At 34.2% G+C, this 18,252-nt stretch overlaps 3 protein-coding genes across 3 annotated transcripts; all 3 read left to right on the top strand.

Moving 5' to 3' along the window:
* Positions 1-10,440: 10,440 nt before the first annotated feature.
* On the top strand, positions 10,441-17,966 carry LOC129306008 (probable methyltransferase At1g29790). The gene is made up of 3 exons (XM_054946295.1): positions 10,441-10,580; positions 14,953-16,201; positions 17,668-17,966. The coding sequence occupies exon 2, from the start codon at positions 15,051-15,053 to the stop codon at positions 16,182-16,184; it is 1,134 nt and encodes a 377-aa protein (XP_054802270.1). The 5' UTR covers positions 10,441-10,580; positions 14,953-15,050; the 3' UTR covers positions 16,185-16,201; positions 17,668-17,966.
* LOC129306009 (L10-interacting MYB domain-containing protein-like) lies at positions 11,925-13,051 on the top strand. Its single transcript, XM_054946296.1, has 2 exons — positions 11,925-12,310; positions 12,391-13,051. The coding sequence occupies exons 1-2, from the start codon at positions 11,993-11,995 to the stop codon at positions 13,012-13,014; spliced, it is 942 nt and encodes a 313-aa protein (XP_054802271.1). The 5' UTR covers positions 11,925-11,992; the 3' UTR covers positions 13,015-13,051.
* On the top strand, positions 13,640-14,511 carry LOC129305496 (uncharacterized). Its single transcript, XM_054945508.1, has 2 exons — positions 13,640-13,979; positions 14,054-14,511. The coding sequence occupies exons 1-2, from the start codon at positions 13,640-13,642 to the stop codon at positions 14,509-14,511; spliced, it is 798 nt and encodes a 265-aa protein (XP_054801483.1).
* Positions 17,967-18,252: the final 286 nt, after the last annotated feature.

Raw genomic sequence — 18,252 nt, 5'->3', positions numbered from 1 at the left:
AAGAGGGACTGGAGAACGTTTCTTCTAACTAGCTAAACTATGACCACAACCCCTATTTATAAAATTAATAGGTTCGTGATATTTGTGATTTGGCTCCTAAACAAATCATAAATATCACCTTGATCTCTACATATTTATCACATCACAATTATATCCCTAAACCTTTGACCTTAAATCTAAATATATCATTTTATTTAGACTTAACTAAATAATGGCCACACATTTTTAATATACACATATGTGGCCCCATATGTTGGATTTTATTTCCAACATGAAATCTATATGGTGATGCCTTCATTAAGAGTAATGATCAATGGTTAGCCAATTATGATTAATGTTGCTAAGTATTGCCATCGTTTGAAAGGTTGTGGCATAGGTTAGGCACATGCTCAATATCACCAATTATGATTAATGGGTCAGGCAATTATAACACCTCTAAGGTTCAAAGAAGGAGGAATCCATGGTTCAAAAGTGAGTGCAAGTGCCTTGGTCAGGTAAACCCTCACAACTAGAGACCAAGGTTAATTAGGTCATGTGGATTAATCTTATTATAATAGTAGTCCATAGATTCAGCTAGAGGATATAAGGAAAGAGTAATAAGAATGGATGCATGATCATGTGTCATGTAAAACTGTCACATTCATGCTTGAGTACTTATTGTAACACTTGCCTCGAGTGTTATCTAAAAATTACACAATTCAAATAAACTAAGTGTGGTTAAGAAGTTAATCCTAAAACTAACTTTAAAAACAAATCATTTAAATCAATAACAATTTATATAATAGCAAAACACACGTATAAAACCTCTTAAAAAAGTATAAAGAATTAATATGTAGCGCACAGAAGCAAATAAGACAAACAGGGACAGTTAATTGATGTCATGACAGCATTAATTTTGTTGTCATGACAGCCCTCCTGGGCAAACTTTTGAGAGGTGCCGATTCACCATCTGGCCTCCGATTGAAGTAATTTTAAAACTCACACATCACATTCAAAGGGTACTATAAGCATACCAAATTTTAAAAAGATATAATGGTCAGATTAAAAATAAGACATGTTAAAAGTTTGGTTATTTTTACTATCTAGCTGTCATGACAGCACCTCCGACTAACTTTTGAGGTGCACCATTTTATCATCCGACCTTCGATCAGAGCAATTCCAAAGTCCACATGTCACTTTTAAATAGTACTATTAGCATACCAAATTTTAAAAAGATCTAACGGACGAATTGAATTTCGTGCATGTTGCAACATTATCAATGTTGCTGTCATGATAGCAAAAGTACTGTCATGACAACTCTTCCGGACCAAATTTTAGAGTGCACCATTTCTTCATCCAGTATCTGATTGACATGATTCCAAAGTCCACACAAAGGTTATAAAAGGTTTTACTTGTGATCTAAATTTTAGAGAAATCCAACGGTCGGATTAAAATTTAGACACCCAAATGCAAAAGTACAGTTTTTCGATAAAAACCATTTTCAAAATTGTCTAAATCTCATCCTAATGGTCACAAACTTGTGGGAACACTTTGGAAATGTCAAATAGGACTAAAAACACTTGATAGAACATTTAAATGATAGAAAAATCCTTTATACCAAAATTTGACCACCCAGTGCCATTTTTCAAAATGGACCCTAAACCCCCAAAATGTACAAATCACACAAGAGTGGCCAAAAACTATTCTAAATATCATATACACATATGAATACACACGCTAAATATTTTCACTTAACTCAGAGATCTCTGTGGGGCCCATGTACCCACTTTCTCTATCTAAGGTGTATGTTTGCCCATAGCATACCATTTGCAATGCAACCACTTTGCATTTGCTTGTGGAATCACATATATACCAAAATAAATATTTGCTTGTAGTGGAAACTTGGTCTACTAAATAAATTCATCAAAACCACATACCATAGCCAAGTTTCATAGCCACAAGTATACAAGCAAACAAAAATTTATACACAAGCCATACAATCCACACATACTCACACACATATACATAATCATATCCTACTGGCACCCTAATCCTAAATATATTACAATAAATTTGCTCAAAAGAAAGGGGTTGCAGTTCTTTATAATTCACAAACAACCTCTAGCTCTGCTCCTTTCCTCGTCCTCCACTGGTTCTTTCACCTGGACCTGGAAATATTGAAAAGAAAGGGGTAAGACAACCACAGTCTCAGTAACAAAGAAATCAATATTCCTTATTATAAAGAAAGTCATGGTCAAGTAAATAAATAATAGATTCAAAATAATATATAATTGACCAATTAAAATGCTTGAATGCATGAGATAGGCCGATATAGTCTTTCCTGATCAATAAAATGCCCTTTGGCACTCTTTAACTTGTAGGTAAACCTTATACCCACTGTACCTCCGCAGGCACAACATATAAACCAAGGCATGATCTAATCCACCGAACCATCTGTGCCCCTTCAATGTAAATCCTGAGCAGTCAAAGCTAACTCTTTTCCAAAGACAGCCTGACTTACTCTCCATGTGACGGCTACCTTGGCCTAGACACTCAACCTCATACTTCATATGCCGGATTTTCTCTCCCACTGAGGGGTGTTGAATACTCAATCCACTAACCACTTTAGTTTATTGAGCCCACAATACAAAAGGCAACACTGAGTACTGATAGTGAGCCATAGAATATCACAAGACCACGTCTCCCCATTGGTGAACTCCCACCAAGATCATACCTCCTACCCTTTTCTACCTTTCTCAAGTATTGACCACTTCAACACTCAAGGTAGTATGACACTCATAATTCATCCCTTAAGCGGTTCCTGAGCCTATCTAAGGTACCAAACCTAGTTGCACTTTCCTAAGTGCAACTCCTTATTTTTTATAATTATAATGCTTGCTAATAATCTTATTTCTATAAGTAACATCAATATTAAATAGATAGTAAACATAGATGCATTATTATTAAATCAATACCCCATAAACCCTTCTAAAACACATTTTATTTGCATTCAATTATTTAAAACATGTAATGCATGCTAGATAATATTATCTACTTAAAAATAGGTAAACAAAGCAATAAGAAATATAAATTTCCCTATTACCTTAACCCTTTGGTACCAAAAAGGTTCCTCTTGTATAAAATAGGACTTGGCTTGTTCCTTAACTTCTCAATAAGTTTCACCAACAATTTCCTACAACATATAAGTGATCCACATCACTTATCATGACAAATAGCATTAATGAAGACTATAACTCATGCCACACAACTTGGGCAGCCATAATCCATCCCAATGGTCCATGTATTAAACCAACTATTCACATAATACTTCTTAACTACCAAAACCATTTATTAGCCATCACTAGGCTAATTTCCAATTCATATATTTTTTTAATCAATTAAAACCTTCGCTTAGTGTCACCAACTTTCACAATTAGCCCTTATAATGAAAATTAAACCTTAATTTAAATCTTATTGGGCTCAAATAGCAAAATTATAATTAAATCAATAGGCTTAAACTATTGAGGAGAAAAACCCAATCTCTCAAGATTTAATTTGTGCCTAAAACACCTCTTTTCATCTAATTATCTACTCAAAATATTAGATCACTATATAGAAACTCAAAACATTCTCCCTATGATCTAAAGAAACAAAAGCTTATTAGAATAAAGCCTTTGGGATTAAAATTTAGAAATTTTCTCTTTCAAAAATTGAAGAAAATCAAGAGGGAAGGAAGAGGATTGAAGTAGGGAGTTTACCTATCATGTAATCGAACTCGCAACGGTCGCAAAATCTCTTAATTTAAGCCTGGCTCCCCCTCTTTCTCCTCTCTTCTTCCTCTCTCCCATTCATTTCTTTCCTTTTTCTTTGTTTCATTTCATTTCTGTGTTCTTTTTTCCTCTTAAATTTCTGATATTAGACTTTGAAAAAAATTATAATAAAGGGCCCAACATTTTTTATTATAACACAAAAGCCCGGGTCAACTTTGACAATTTTCCTATAGTTAAAAATCAAATAAAACCAAACTTTTACTAAAAAAATTCAAACTCTGGACCTCGATTAAATTATTCTAAATTTTAATTTAAGTATAGATATTTTATTTTATTTTTTTAAAATAAATTCAAGTCTTAAAATTTTTAGAATGTTACAATTATTGTGGTTACATTGTGAATTTTGTATACTGCTTTTATAATTTCCATTCTTATATATGCTTAAATTTATGCATCTAGTTATTGAGATTTGATATCTCATGCAACATCCTAAAATTTAAAATGAGATTAATTAAATTAATTAAGGGGTTTAACTAATTAATTGAGGTCTTTATTAGGTTAATTAAAATAATTGGTTGGCCATTAGATCTAGTAGACCTTATATAAGGCTTAGAAGGGGATTAAAGGAGCCATTAGACCACTAGATAAATATGTTGTAGACATTCATACATCATTAGATATTTAAATATTATACTGCACTTCCCAAGCACAATGGTAAATAGAAGGTAGGTATAAAAGAACCCCTTTTAAACATCATTTAAATATAAATCACATACTTGCACAAATGATCCAATACTAAAACAAATTAAGCCAATACCCAAAATGCTTAAGTTAAGGTGCTAGGCTACAAGCAAGTGATAAGTAGTTCTAAACAAACAAAACAGCTAATGTTAGAAATAATCTATTCAATTACACATTAAAATAACAGTGACATTTCCAGTTAATTGAGTGTTTCTAACTTTGTTGGCTTTCCCTTTGCCCTTAGCTTGAATGTCACCTAAAAAGTATTAAACCACAAGGGTGAGATATAATTATCTCAGCAACGAAGCACATAAATTCAAGCACATGATTGAGTGGCAATTAAGAGCTGCATAAAAGGAGTCACAACTAAACATTTATATATCTTAAACATGTATCTTGATGATACATGCTAAGCATAACATCTCAAAATTTTAATCCTGAAAACTAATTAGTAATTTAGTGGAATAATTAGATGATCAAGATTTTCGATGGCAAAATGAGATTTTGACTTTTTAGGTTGTTGAATGGATAGAATCAGGTAAGAGAATGTTGGTTTAAAGTGAAGCGCGCAAGTACAGTGAGATTTTCTTCATAATGCCACAAATTATAGCGTATGGCACAAAATTTGTTTTAGTCAAACATGAGTTAGCTCACAGAATAAAGAAGAAAAGAGAATAAGAGGCATGGTGGAGAAGAGAAGAACATGTGTTCTATGAGGGCAAGGCTTTACAACCAACTAGGAATATTTCTAATCTATCACTTATTAGGTAAGTTTCGTATTGCTCTAAGCTATTATTCTATACTAATTTCTCTTAGTTTGAATTATGGAGAAATTGCATTGAGAAGTTTCAAGAGTTTTTTTCTTACCTTTTTGTAACATAAAAAACTCATCAGAATTAAATTAAACCTTTAAGGCTGGTTTAGAAGTTAACTGTTAAACTTTGAAATTATAAGCTTAATTTAATCAAATTAAATAGATCAAAAAGGATGAAAATTTGGTAAAGGGTGTGTTGGGGAGGATAGAAGTGGTAAGAAGATTTAATAGGGTGATGAGAACTTAAAATGGTTAACTGAGAGTGTTTGGATATTTAATTGTAACAATTAGTACTTTTAGTCAATCCGATAATTGACTTATAATGTTAATTTATAAAGGTTGGCATGGTTTGTACATTTGTTTAACAAAAAAAAATAGAAATTAAGGATTTGAATAACACGATGGGCACATTTCTAAAGTATAGAAGGGTTGAGATAATTAGATAATTTATTATATTTATTAATTAATTTAACTATTTATAAGTGAATGTGATTATATAATTTTATGTATAAATTGACATGTTTTGTAACTTGCATATTTTGACAATGAAATAGAGGTTAATAAACTTATTGAGGTATTTACAAATGATTTTAAAAAGAAGTTAGGGTTATATATATATAAGAGTATGAAAATGTGTAGGTATGACTAGATTCATATAAAAGTGAGATGATCATAGTAGTAGGTAGGAGTTCACCTTGAGTGTGTGGAGATATGTGAAAACAAAATTCATATGATCGAGCTGGCATCCTAAACTATAAGTCAATTATGGTTAAATGGAAAGAGGGAAAAAATACAAAAAGATCCTTAGTCAAACTTGAGTTTAACGATCAATGTTAGATATTTTTAACGGTGTGGCGAAAATACTCTGTTTTTAAACTTTCAAGGAAAAAATACTTCAAACAAGTTTAAGATACCAAGCACCTTTAGAGAAAAAGTTTCAGGGCATTTTTGCCCTTTAAACCTATTATCAAATAGGACCAGGCTGTGTGACCAAATTAGACCCGTTCTTCAATTATAAAGGGTTCTCAGGACAAAGGTTTCTGTACTTACTATCAAACTATAGATTTCCCCTTTTTTTAGAAAACTCAAGGGTGTCATTGTTGCTAGTCCCACATTGTCTCCCACAAGAAACCAATGATACTAGGTGTCATGCCTGCCCATGCCATTTCCCAAGCAGGACAATGACAATGCCAAGCACCTTTTCATCAATTATGCCATGTGCAAACTTTGGTAGGAGCTACACCATGTGAATTTTCACAACACCTTATACTCATTTGAGTAAACTCTTACCCATCAATAATCATGCAATTTACCACATACTTAATGACATACTATAATATTCAATATATTTAACTTGTACCAAGCTCATTCTCATACTCATGTTCATATAACCAAGCAATTATAGCCATACTTGACATCATACCACATATATTGAATCATTCATTGAAATAACTGCTTGCGTCTAAAGATTGACCAAAATTATTCATACAAGTAACTCATACTCATATATATTCTATACTTATTAAGCCATGTTCACATCATCATTTATGACATTGTAACACTTAATCACCATTATAATATACATATGCCCAATATGGTAACTCATTCACTTAATCTCATTTATCAAGGAAAAAATGCTCATTTAAATTCCACATATTATTATATATCAATCATACATAAATCATAAAATGCAAACATCAAACATTTATAAGAACTTAACTCTTAGTTACATTAACCTTTGGGTTGCCACCCCAAGAATATAATTTGGATTTTAAAAGAGCCTCAAACGAGCACAAACACTCTTAAAGCGGTCAATATACATATTAGTTTCTATTATCATTAATTAGCCCTTAATCACAATTAAGACCTAAGATCCTTGTTGATGACATTAATTATAAACAATCTAGTTTCTCACTTCTATTAGCTTATTTAACTTTCATTTAGCTTAAACAACACTTTGTAAACAATAAAATTAGTTTAAACTTGATTAATTAGTGTTAAGATTAATCTCAAACCCCTTTTTAACTGACCATATCCATTAACATAACCCAATAATTAGGAACTTAAACAACTATCCTTGGATTTTGTTGGAATCTCAAACCCCTCTTTAACACTATTAACCATATCCATTAACAAAACCAAATAATTAAGAACTTAAACAATTATCCTTGGACTTTGTTGGAGTCATATGAATGGTTGGAACTTCCATTTATTTTCAAACATAGCTCCTAAACCCATAAAACCGTGAGGAAAATGAATAAAGAAGGTGAGAATGAAGGTGAGAAATCTTAGCCAATGATTTGGTGGCCTAAAACCACTCTAAAGTGACGTCCAAAGCTAACACTAACAAAGCTCCAGCCCTTCTCACTCACTCTCCTATTTTCTTTTATGTTTTTTGAGCAAAAATGCCAATTTTGGAATTTAAATTTCCATTACATCCACTACGACACATTGTGCCATATACAAGAACCTTAATTTTAGCCCATAAGTTGGCCTCAAGGTGGCCCAATCACCTTTTAGAGTCAGATTTAAGTCCCATATTGGGTCCATTAGACCCAATGGTCACCTGTCCACTCTAAATAACTTCTAATAGCCTTAATTTAGCTAATTAAACTCTATTAATTATTTTAATTAATTCTTATTTTAAATTTTGGGATGTTACGGTTAATATATGGATTTTGTCATGTTATATATGGACATTTTGTTGTTCATACATTTGGAAAATTTGTACATTATTGTTCAACTAAATCACATGAACTATATACAGTGAACATATATTGTGCTATTAATGTATGAACCTTGTTATGTTATATATGAATATTCTGTTGCATATACAATTGGGAAACTCATACATTTCAAACGAGGAACAAATGAGTCTTTTCACTCAAAAATATATTTGGATATAAGGCTTTTAACCTACCGAATAAATTTAGAATGTATTGGGTCTTATGTATAAATTTCTTTGATTTGGGACCTTAGGTGTCATTCTACCTAATTTCTACCTCCCTTTGAAAATTATCAAAAATTTTTTATAAAAACTGATGAAAATGATTTTGGCCCTGTGTCCCATCTTATTTGATATCCCCCCTAATGTTGACTATTGTGTATCCATCCCTTGTTTTATGATGAATTTCTATTTAAATAGCGTAACTTTAAGAGATGAATAAGCAAGATGCATTGAGAAGACACAGGAATGGAACTTCGAAGGATGGAATGGGATATGGGATTACCATTGAGATGTCCCGTCCTGTCTTGAATATTATATATATATATATATATATTATTTTTTATTTTAAAAATATACATTAATTATAGTAATATAATTTATACTTATATTAATTATATCAATTATAACTTCAATACGCGCAATTCTTATTTAAAACTAAATTTTTTTATATTAATAATTTTAATGACATAGAATAAATAAGATAATATCTTTTTTTATAATATATTAATTATATTAATGCAATTTATTTTTATATCTATCTATTTAATAGAAAATAATGATTTAATATTGTGCTTAACTTACTTGTTGTTGCCACTTTTATAGCCTAAAAATTACTTGTAATTGCTATCATAATGTGTAGTTATAATTAATAAAATTTAACAATTAACTTTAAATTGTTATGATTTATGTATTTGTGTTGTTTTGATTTTAAATTTAATAAATTATATAATTTAAAATTTTAATAAATATTATTGTTTAATTTTTTTTAAAATTATTTGATTTATTGAGATGGGACAGAGCAGGAAATAAAATTTTAATTTTAATTTTTTTTTTTTTGGGACGAGAGATAGGTTCGAGATGTTCTGATCCATCTCATGAATATCCCTAGTTTCAAGGGTGGATGAACTCAGGTAAAAGAAAACAAAAAGGTTTTTAGGCGGGGGGGAGGGTTGAACGAGTTTTTTGTGGGAACCTTTGGATTGCTTGGACGAGTGAGATTTCGACAAGGCAGAGAATGAAGGGCACAGTTGCACGAGACTGAGAGGATCTACATTCTAAGACGCCCACAATTCACGTGCATCCTCATCCAACTGCTCCCCTTTTCTAATTTTTCTATGGCTCGGGATTGCGTTCTCCTTTCTTAATTAATTCCACAATCCACAACTTGAACCATAAGTTACTCTAAATATCAATATATAAAATTATAAAATTTAATCCTATAATTTTATAAGTTATGAACCACCTCTTTACTAATTAATCTCACTTTTACTTGTCGGGTACCCCCTCTCCCTCCCTTTGCTTAGATCCAATTTATACAATTCTAGTTTCCAAACCAAGGTGGATTTGAGATTCACATTAATTTTGTTTTTAATATGGTATAATCACCTTTTTTTAAATTAAAAATTAATAACATATTCTGTAAAATCTAATACTAATATGTAATGTAGATTTAAGATTTTGAAATTAAAAAAATAAATGATTTAGGGAAAATATCACCAAAAGAACTATTGGAGATATTTTATGTTAAGGAAGGCCCTAAGATTTTTCATTGTACCCCTTTGGTCTTAGGTAGAAAATAAGTTTTTATAGAAAATGATAAAATTATTTCTAAAGTTTTGAGTTTTGATAATAATTAATTTAATAATAATAATAATACATTCAAAATTTAACAAAATTAAAAAATAGATAGCATAAATTTAATAGAACAAGTGTTCATCTTACATAAACAACAAACAATTTGAGTTTTAACAATAATTAATTCATTATTAATAACAACAAATTTAAAATTTAATAAATTTGAAAAATTAACAATATATATTTAATGGAACAAGTTCACTTTGTATAAACAACAAGCCACTCAAGTTTTGCTAACAACTAATTCCAACAACTAATTCAAAATTGACAATAATAACACAAAACCAATTTTGTTTAGTTGTTTCTTTTTTATTAAAAGCGATAATTAAATTATTTCTTATAAAATTTATTTTCAGTTTTGACAAAGGAGGTGCAGTTAAAAGTCAGACTTTTAAAATTATTTTTTAATATAAAATACTTCCAGTAGTCCTCAGATGATATTTAACATTTACTTTCATAATGTAATTTGTCCTCAACAGTCATAACCCACCAGTTAGAAACGCTTAATCCATAGTCAATCGGCGGCACTGCAGAATCGTTTCCACGGGCTTTTTGTTTTTTCATGTCGTGACCACTGAACTGAATCATTACTCAAATCTGCATCAACATCACTCATTCACTTTAGCACCTCAGGTTACTAGTTTAGATAAAAACTGAAGGGACAAAACAAATCCCATTTGAAGCCAATAACAAGGTGCCCGTTTGGTTTGCGTCAAGAATCGATTTTTTGGGGTTTAATCGATTTTCAAAACAAAATTTGCCAAACAGTAGAAAAATGCAATAATCGATTAGGGAGGTTAAACGCGCGTTAATTCTTAATCTACCAAAACCAGCTTCAGCTTTAAGCTTTTTACCGTTATTCACGTGCTCTTTATCTGTGCCCTTCACGTGATTGAGTTCTCTTCTTTCTAATCCTCATTTGTCTTCTATCAGGCGCAGCTTTCTTTCTGTGATCTCCTCTTTCGTTCAGCTCACCAGTCGGTCCTCACGGTGGTGCCGCCGCTCTGTCATCGTCCAGCCATCCCCAACTTAGTCACCGTCCACCATCTCCCGTCGTGCCGTCTCTGCCGTCGTCCACCCACCTCCAACAGGTGTGCCGTCTCACAGTCGGTTCTCACAGAGGCAAGGATCTTTCGACTATCTTCCAACTCTGTGCAGATCTGTGGTCCTCGTGGCGTCACCTCCTCCGTCCACCGTCTCTGAGTTGCTTCCAGTGGTGGTGATCTCCTGCTATGGTCGAGGAAGGCAGTAAGCTTTATCTATACTCTGTTTCCTCGATCTGCTCATGGTCCTCCGTCTGTCGCTGATCTGCTCGTGGTCCTCCGTCCGTCGCTGATCTGCTCGTGGTCCTCGGTCCGTCGCTGATCTGCTCGTGGTCCTCCGTCCGTCGCTGATCTGCTCGTGGTCCTCCGTCGGTCGCTGATCTGCTCGTGGTCTTCCGTCCATCGCTGATCTGCTCGTGGTCCTCCGTCCGTCGCTGATCTGCTCGTGGTCCTCCGTCCGTCGCTGCTCTGCTCGTGGTCTTCTTCAGTCGGTCTAACTCAGAGGTAAGTGATCTTCTCTTTCTGGACGATCTTGTTCAGGTTTGATCTTGGTAAAATTTTGTTTTCCTCTCCACTCTGATCTATGCATGGATGGATTTGTTCTCGGGATTGCTGGCTTAGTTTTGTGTGGCTTGAACCATTTACAACTCTTGAACATTTGCAAATAATAAGATGGGTGAAAGTTGATTTTTTATGCTATTTCTGTGTTAGTTTTGTGCCTAGTTGAACTCTGTGCTGAACATGGGAGATCTGTTAAAAGTTAATTTTGTAGCTATTGAAACTTGATTTTAGTCAAAATCTATGCATCTGCAAATTGTGGGAAAGCTGGTGAAAGTTAATTTTGTGCCAAGTCGAACTCTTTGCTGGTTTTGGTTTGTGATCACTGATTACTGGAGCTTTATTCTCAAACATTATGTTTTGCATATATAGGGGTCATTTAGTCAAATTTTTTGCTGTGTGAGTCTCTGTTGAATTTGGCTCCTCTGAAAATTGCCAAGTTTTTATCATGTAATATTTTAATTATAATTTCTATAATTAATATGTTAGTTTTTTACATAGTATAATGAGTAACAATAAGTCAAAAGCTTCATGGGATCGAAGAAATACTAGAATCTTTATTGACATTTGTTTGGAACAAGCTCGAAAATCGCAAAGAAATGGTGGTAGTTTTACCAAAGCAGGATGGCTCAGCATAATTTCTACCTTCAATGAGAAGACTGGACAGAAATATGACAGACAACAATTCAAGAATAAGTGGGATAATATGAGAAAAGAGTGGGTACTATGGGATAAGTTAGTTTCAAGTGAGACAGGATTGGGTTGGGATTATGCAAACAATACTGTGGATGCTTCAGACGATTGGTGGGAGAAGAAGATATTGGTATGATGTTATTATATGAGGCTTTATATTTATTTTATTTATTTGTGTATTATGTAATATTATTGATAATTTATGTGCAGGAAAATCCTTTATATGAGAAATTCAGACATAAAGGATTACCATTTGCCAATGAATTAACCGAGTTGTTCCAAGGTACTATCGCTAATGGACCTAGAGCATGGGCACCTTCAAGTGGAGTTTTGCCTAACATTTACAATAGGAATGAAGGTGAGGATGAAGAGGTGTATCGGCCTGATATGGCAAATGAGGGTATTAATTTGGAGGAAGGTTCAGGAGATAGTGATGAGATCTTAGGAACTACTGGAGTAAGCGGTGAATTTAATAGAGTAGTTCTAAATGCTTCTCAAGGAACCTTAAGTGGAAGCAGTGGTAAGAGGAAGAGGGGCGAAAGCAGTAACGGTAGAAAGAAGAACAAGTTACCTAGTACAAGTCAAATAGCAGATGCAATGAGTGTGATAGCTCAGACAACAAAGGAAGAATCTCAACAGGCCAAGGAAACATCAATTCCCGAAGTCATGTCTATAGTCAAACAATGGGAAGAAGTTGCAACTGATAAACATTGGGTTTCACGATGCATGTCACTCTTCATGTCCCGAGAGGCTAGGGTGATGTTTTTGACGATGAAGGATGATAAAGAAAGCGTTTTGGAGTGGTTGAGATATGAATGTTACAAAAATGGTTGATTATTGGAGTTTTAAAACTTATTATGAGTATATGATCTTACTTAAAAAGTAATCTAACATGTTTGTATTATATTGTAGAATTTAACTTATGTAGCCTCTTGAACTACTTATGTACTTTTTATATATGGTAATTGAGTATTACAATGTTGTGGAAAAGTCATTGGTATTTCTATAGATGACTTATTTAGATGTATCTATAATTGAAATTAAGTGCACGTATTATTTATGTGTTTGGCTACAGATAGCAAGACATATGGAAGAGTCATCTAAAAAAAGGCTAAATAGAGCCCAAAAAGTTAGTGCTCTCATTGGGTTGTATGCAACAAGACATTTGTGCAAAGAGCCACGAAGAAATAGTGAATATACAGGTCATTTGTGGGTGAATGAAATTTTAGAAGGACACCCAGTTCGTTGCTATGAAATGTTTAGAATGGAACCACATGTGTTCCATCAATTATGTAGTGAATTGACACGACATGGATTGAAGGATACTAGGCGAATGAGAGTACAGGAGATGGTTGCAATTTTTTTAAATACAATTGGATATGGGTTGGGAAATAGGATGGCACAAGAAAGATTTCAACATTCAGGAGAGACTATTCATAGACATTTTCATAAAGTTTTAATGGCTTCCTCGAAACTTGCAATGGAATATATTAAACCACAAGACAAGTCCTTTCGTCATGTATCAAACAAAATAGAAAATGATAAGCGATATTGGCCATTCTTTAAAAATGCCATTGGAGCAATTGATGGCACACATATTCCATGTGTAGTCCCTGCTAGTGAAAAATCAAAATATATTGGAAGAAAAGGAATCCCTACGCAAAATGTAATGGCTGTGTGTGATTGGGACATGTGCTTTACTTTTGTCTTGGCTGGATGGGAGGGCACTGCACATGATGCTCGCATTTTTCAACATGCCCTGACAGCTCGATCCATGAACTTTCCACACCCGCCTTCAGGTATTTTTATTTGTTCAATTTATTTGTGTTAGACTTTCCACCTTACAGGCATTGATAGTTATTTTTTTTACAAGGTAAATATTATTTGGTGGATGCTGGTTATCCAACACCAAATGGATATCTTGGTCCGTATAGACGGGAACGCTACCATCTTCCTGATTTTAGAAGATCAACTGGATTTGCAAATAATAACGAGGTCTTTAATTATTTTCATTCAAGTTTACGGTGCACAATAGAAAGAACATTTGGAGTTTGGAAGAAGAGGTTTGCAATTTTACGCAACATGCCTAGCTATGACTACGATATACAAGTTCAAATCGTTGTTGCATCAATGGCGATACATAATTTTATTAGAAGACACTCTAACTCTGACGCTGATTTTATGCATCATGAGATGGAAGATCAGGAAGATTATGAGGACCAAGAAGACCATGGCGTTGATGGATATTCATCCATGACATCTTCTTCATCAGCTATGACTAGTATTCGTGATATTATTAGGGACCAACTTGTATATTATCATCTTCATTAGTTGTTGTAAAATTACTGTTTTATATTTAAGAATTTAATTTTCTTGTCTTTTATTGAATTTATTTTAAGCAAGATATATTTAGTTATTTATTTACATAAATTTAAATGTTAATATTAATATAATTTAAATTTTTAATTAATTATATATGTAATTTAAATAATATATTTGCTTTTTAAATAAAATGTAACAACTTTAATACTATTACATACAAATCTATCATTAATTTAAATTTAAAAAACAATGTCCTTTATGGTAATTTAAACAGCTAAAATTGATTCTAAAAAAATTATCCAAACATCTTCAGTTCTGTTAAAATCAATTTTAGAAAAACAGCATCCAAACATATTGCGTTCTAACATAATCAATTATGATTAAAATCTACCACTTAATCAATTATTTTCATAATCTATTATGCCCAACTGAAATCCAAACGGAGCCAAGGTCCTTTAATTTGGCTTCCGATTACCGAAGCAGACCTGCAGGTGTCAGGCTCTAACTCACTGATACATAAGGCAAATCCAGAGACCTCAGGCCAGGAAATGGGCTTCACGATGGGTCTCAACCTCATCCTCCTCGTTGCCATGGTGGCCACGAACATCCTTGCCCTCTATCACCTCACTGCCTCCTCGTTCGAGCCTCCCAATTCCCCGAAAGCACCTCAACTTGTTCCTGACCAGCTTCTTCACCAACTTCACACTATACGCGCCACCGTTAACAGTCTCACGCGCCTTCAGCACTCGTCTGGGAGTGACAATCCTGCTTCCGCCACTAAACCCACTGTCCCTTCAGATCTCTTGTTGTACTCTCATCTTGCTCCCATTGCTTCGGCTTGTCATAACTACCCTGAGCTTCTGCACAAGTACATGAGCTACACTCCTTTCTCGCTTTGCCCTTCAGATTCCGACCTCGCTGAGACTCTCATTCTCCGAGGTTGCCACCCACTTCCTCGCCGGCGATGTTTCTCCAGAACCCCTCAAAAGCCTACTTCTTCTCTTCCCCTTGACCCCTTCACTTCATCGCTCCCGAGCTCCAATGTGATCTGGGATAAGTACTCCTGCAAAAGCTTTGATTGCCTCAACCGCTTGAATCCCAATATGGGTTTCGACCTATCTCAAGAAAGAGCCAAATTCGTGAGCTACAAAACCGAATTGGATCTTCCGATCCCCCAATTGATGCAAATCGCAAAATCAGCGAAAAACGTTCTCCGTTTAGGTCTCGATATCGGTGGCGGCACTGGGACCTTCGCTGCGAGAATGAAGCTCTATAATGTGACGGTAATGACTACAACCATGAACGTGGCCGCTCCGTACAGTGAGGCTGTTGCGCTGAGGGGTTTGGTACCGCTGCATGTGCCGTTGCAGCAGAGGCTGCCGTTGTTCGATGGTGTTGTTGATCTTGTTCGATGCGGTCGCGCAATAAACAGGTGGATCCCATTAACGATGATGGAATTTTTGCTCTACGATGTGGACAGAGTATTGAGGGGCGGAGGGTATATGTGGATAGATCAATTCTTCAGCAAGAGAGTAGACCTTGAGAAGATTTATGCCCCTTTGATTGGAAAGTTTGGGTACAAGAAGGTGAAGTGGGCGATTGCAAATAAGACTGATGCTGCTGGGTTGAAGAATGGAGAGGTTTACTTGACTGCCTTGCTGCAGAAGCCTATGTCAAGATGAAGTTAAATACCACCGAGGTAGCGTACTGTCTCTTATTGTGAGGTTCTTTCTTCTTTGTTGTTTGTAACCCCCATGTACCTTAGAATGTTAAATGAAGACTACGTGATTCATAACCAGCATTTATCAGCATCTGCCATTGCAATTTGATTACATCATGTTGTAGGTGAATAGAACTTAGCGTATAAGACAACTGGGTTTGATAGACCAATTCATGCTGAGCTGAGTGGTTATTGAATGCTTTAATAAATATGTAACTAAATTGGTTGAACTTGGGGTTTTCTGGTAATTTAAAGCACCAAGTTGTCTTTCACGATGAAGTTGATGGGAATATTATGTAACAAGAATTCGAAGTAGTATGGAGCCTAAGGACTGCTTTGCTGGTTTTTATGTGTTTGTCTGCCCAGACCATGTTACATTCAATTGCCTTGGATCTTCATTGGAGAGCTAAGGTCTTAGTTTCACTGAAATTTTCCATGGAACAATGTTTGGCTCAAATAGCTGCAGACATCAGTATCTTTTACAATGACGTTGTTCGGATGTAACCAGAATTTTAGACTCACGAGAAGTTAAACCTTCTGGGCATCTACTGTTGATTATTCTGAAGAATCACGTCTATTTTCTACCATTGTCCATAAAGTGCTTCTGTAATTTTTAGCATGTGGGGTTTTCTTTCATTTGCTTTTTTCAGAAACAGTAAACTTCTGGAGACTTTTTTCCCCCTTTCTTGTATGAAAGTCTGGACTTCCTGGGAATAGCCATGTTAGTCTGCAACTTCCTAAGTTGTTGTGCTTAGTTATTTTGTTTTGATTGTGGTTAGAAAGTAAAATAATGGTACTTTTATGGGTTAAAATAACAGCCGACAATCAGAGTTGTTGCTCTTTAACCATCCATCTACTATTTTTAGTGAGCTCACTTTTATGAAGTTATATGTAGTTTGATTCATCGAGAATAGATACTAGATTATGCTAGATTTTTAAGCAGACATGCTTTTCGGAGCACAGGAAGGCTGTCTGCACTAAAATGTATGTTCCTTACATTTTTAGAGAATTCGGTAACTCTGGTTCATGTTCTGAGCAAGTACTGTCATTGTCATTTGAGGCTTTACATTTCACCTCCATACATCACTTCTCACTAAGGAGGAAAGGAATGCCCTTTTATAAGGGTCACTATTTTGCACAGAGCGCTTGTAAACTTCAAAAGTGATTTTAGCACGTGCGACTTTCTATTTTCTACCATTTGCTTTGGCTTGAAGTTATAGCAGTCAAAATTCATGAAACAGTTTTGTTATATCTTAAGCATGCTACATTTTCTCAGTAGGTTCTCTACTGACTGCAAATATTCATGTTATTCTGCAACTCCCCAATATACTGTGCTTAGGGAGATTTTGTTTTTGTTCCAATTGCAGTTAGAGATTTGAGTACTCGATAGGAGGTGATGAGGTGAATAGTTGTTTTTCCTAATTTTCTTGCTCTTTCTGCCTCAGGTTGTTAATGAAGAAATACTGATGTACACTGGGACAAATTGCCCTTGTTGGTGATTGTCAACGTTGCAATTATATCAACTCAACGAAGGAAATTTAGAAGGCAGGTCAAATGGAATTGTATATCTGTAGTGGTCTTGGGACAAATGGCGGAGGAATATATGCCCATAAACTTTTTGTTTTTTTGGCTCATAGTCGCTTCAAATGTTGTTTCAATTAATTGATTAGAAATAAATTTTAGCAACTCCTACTGTGCCTGGTTAGCAGTATAAAATTTTTTTATACGATTGGTATTTTGATTAGGGTTGTCTTCAGTTAGCAATTAACTCAATTTCACCAGAAAATCAAGGGGAAATCCAAGAAATGCTAATCTAGCTCAGGCCGGACGCTCCTGGTTGTACACTACCTGCCATTAATCTCAATCATTCATAGAGAATAAATCAGCATAATTTTATCCAATTTTTTTTAACGTATTCATATGTCTATTCATAATTTAATTTCTCATATACGAAGTTGATCATATATTGTTAAATGACGGATCCAACATGTCGACAAACTCCATTAAATTCTCGTTGAAAATTTTCAATA

Source organism: Prosopis cineraria, unplaced genomic scaffold (genome assembly GCF_029017545.1).
Source record: "Prosopis cineraria cultivar Desert tree isolate PC_DT_omini unplaced genomic scaffold, ASM2901754v1 PC3, whole genome shotgun sequence".
NCBI lineage: Eukaryota > Viridiplantae > Streptophyta > Magnoliopsida > Fabales > Fabaceae > Prosopis > Prosopis cineraria.
The sequence above is the reverse complement of the archived record's forward strand: the minus strand, read 5'-3'. Positions and strand labels throughout refer to the sequence as shown.

Coding starts and splice junctions, on each gene's coding strand:
- LOC129306009 (XM_054946296.1), top strand. CDS start 11,993: ATGAGTAACAATAAGTCAAAAGCTTCATGGGATCGAAGAAATACTAGA. Junction 12,311..12,390: donor GGTGGGAGAAGAAGATATTG/GTATGATGTTAT, acceptor ATTTATGTGCAG/GAAAATCCTTTATATGAGAA.
- LOC129306008 (XM_054946295.1), top strand. CDS start 15,051: ATGGGCTTCACGATGGGTCTCAACCTCATCCTCCTCGTTGCCATGGTG.
- LOC129305496 (XM_054945508.1), top strand. CDS start 13,640: ATGGCTTCCTCGAAACTTGCAATGGAATATATTAAACCACAAGACAAG. Junction 13,980..14,053: donor CTTTCCACACCCGCCTTCAG/GTATTTTTATTT, acceptor TTTTTTTACAAG/GTAAATATTATTTGGTGGAT.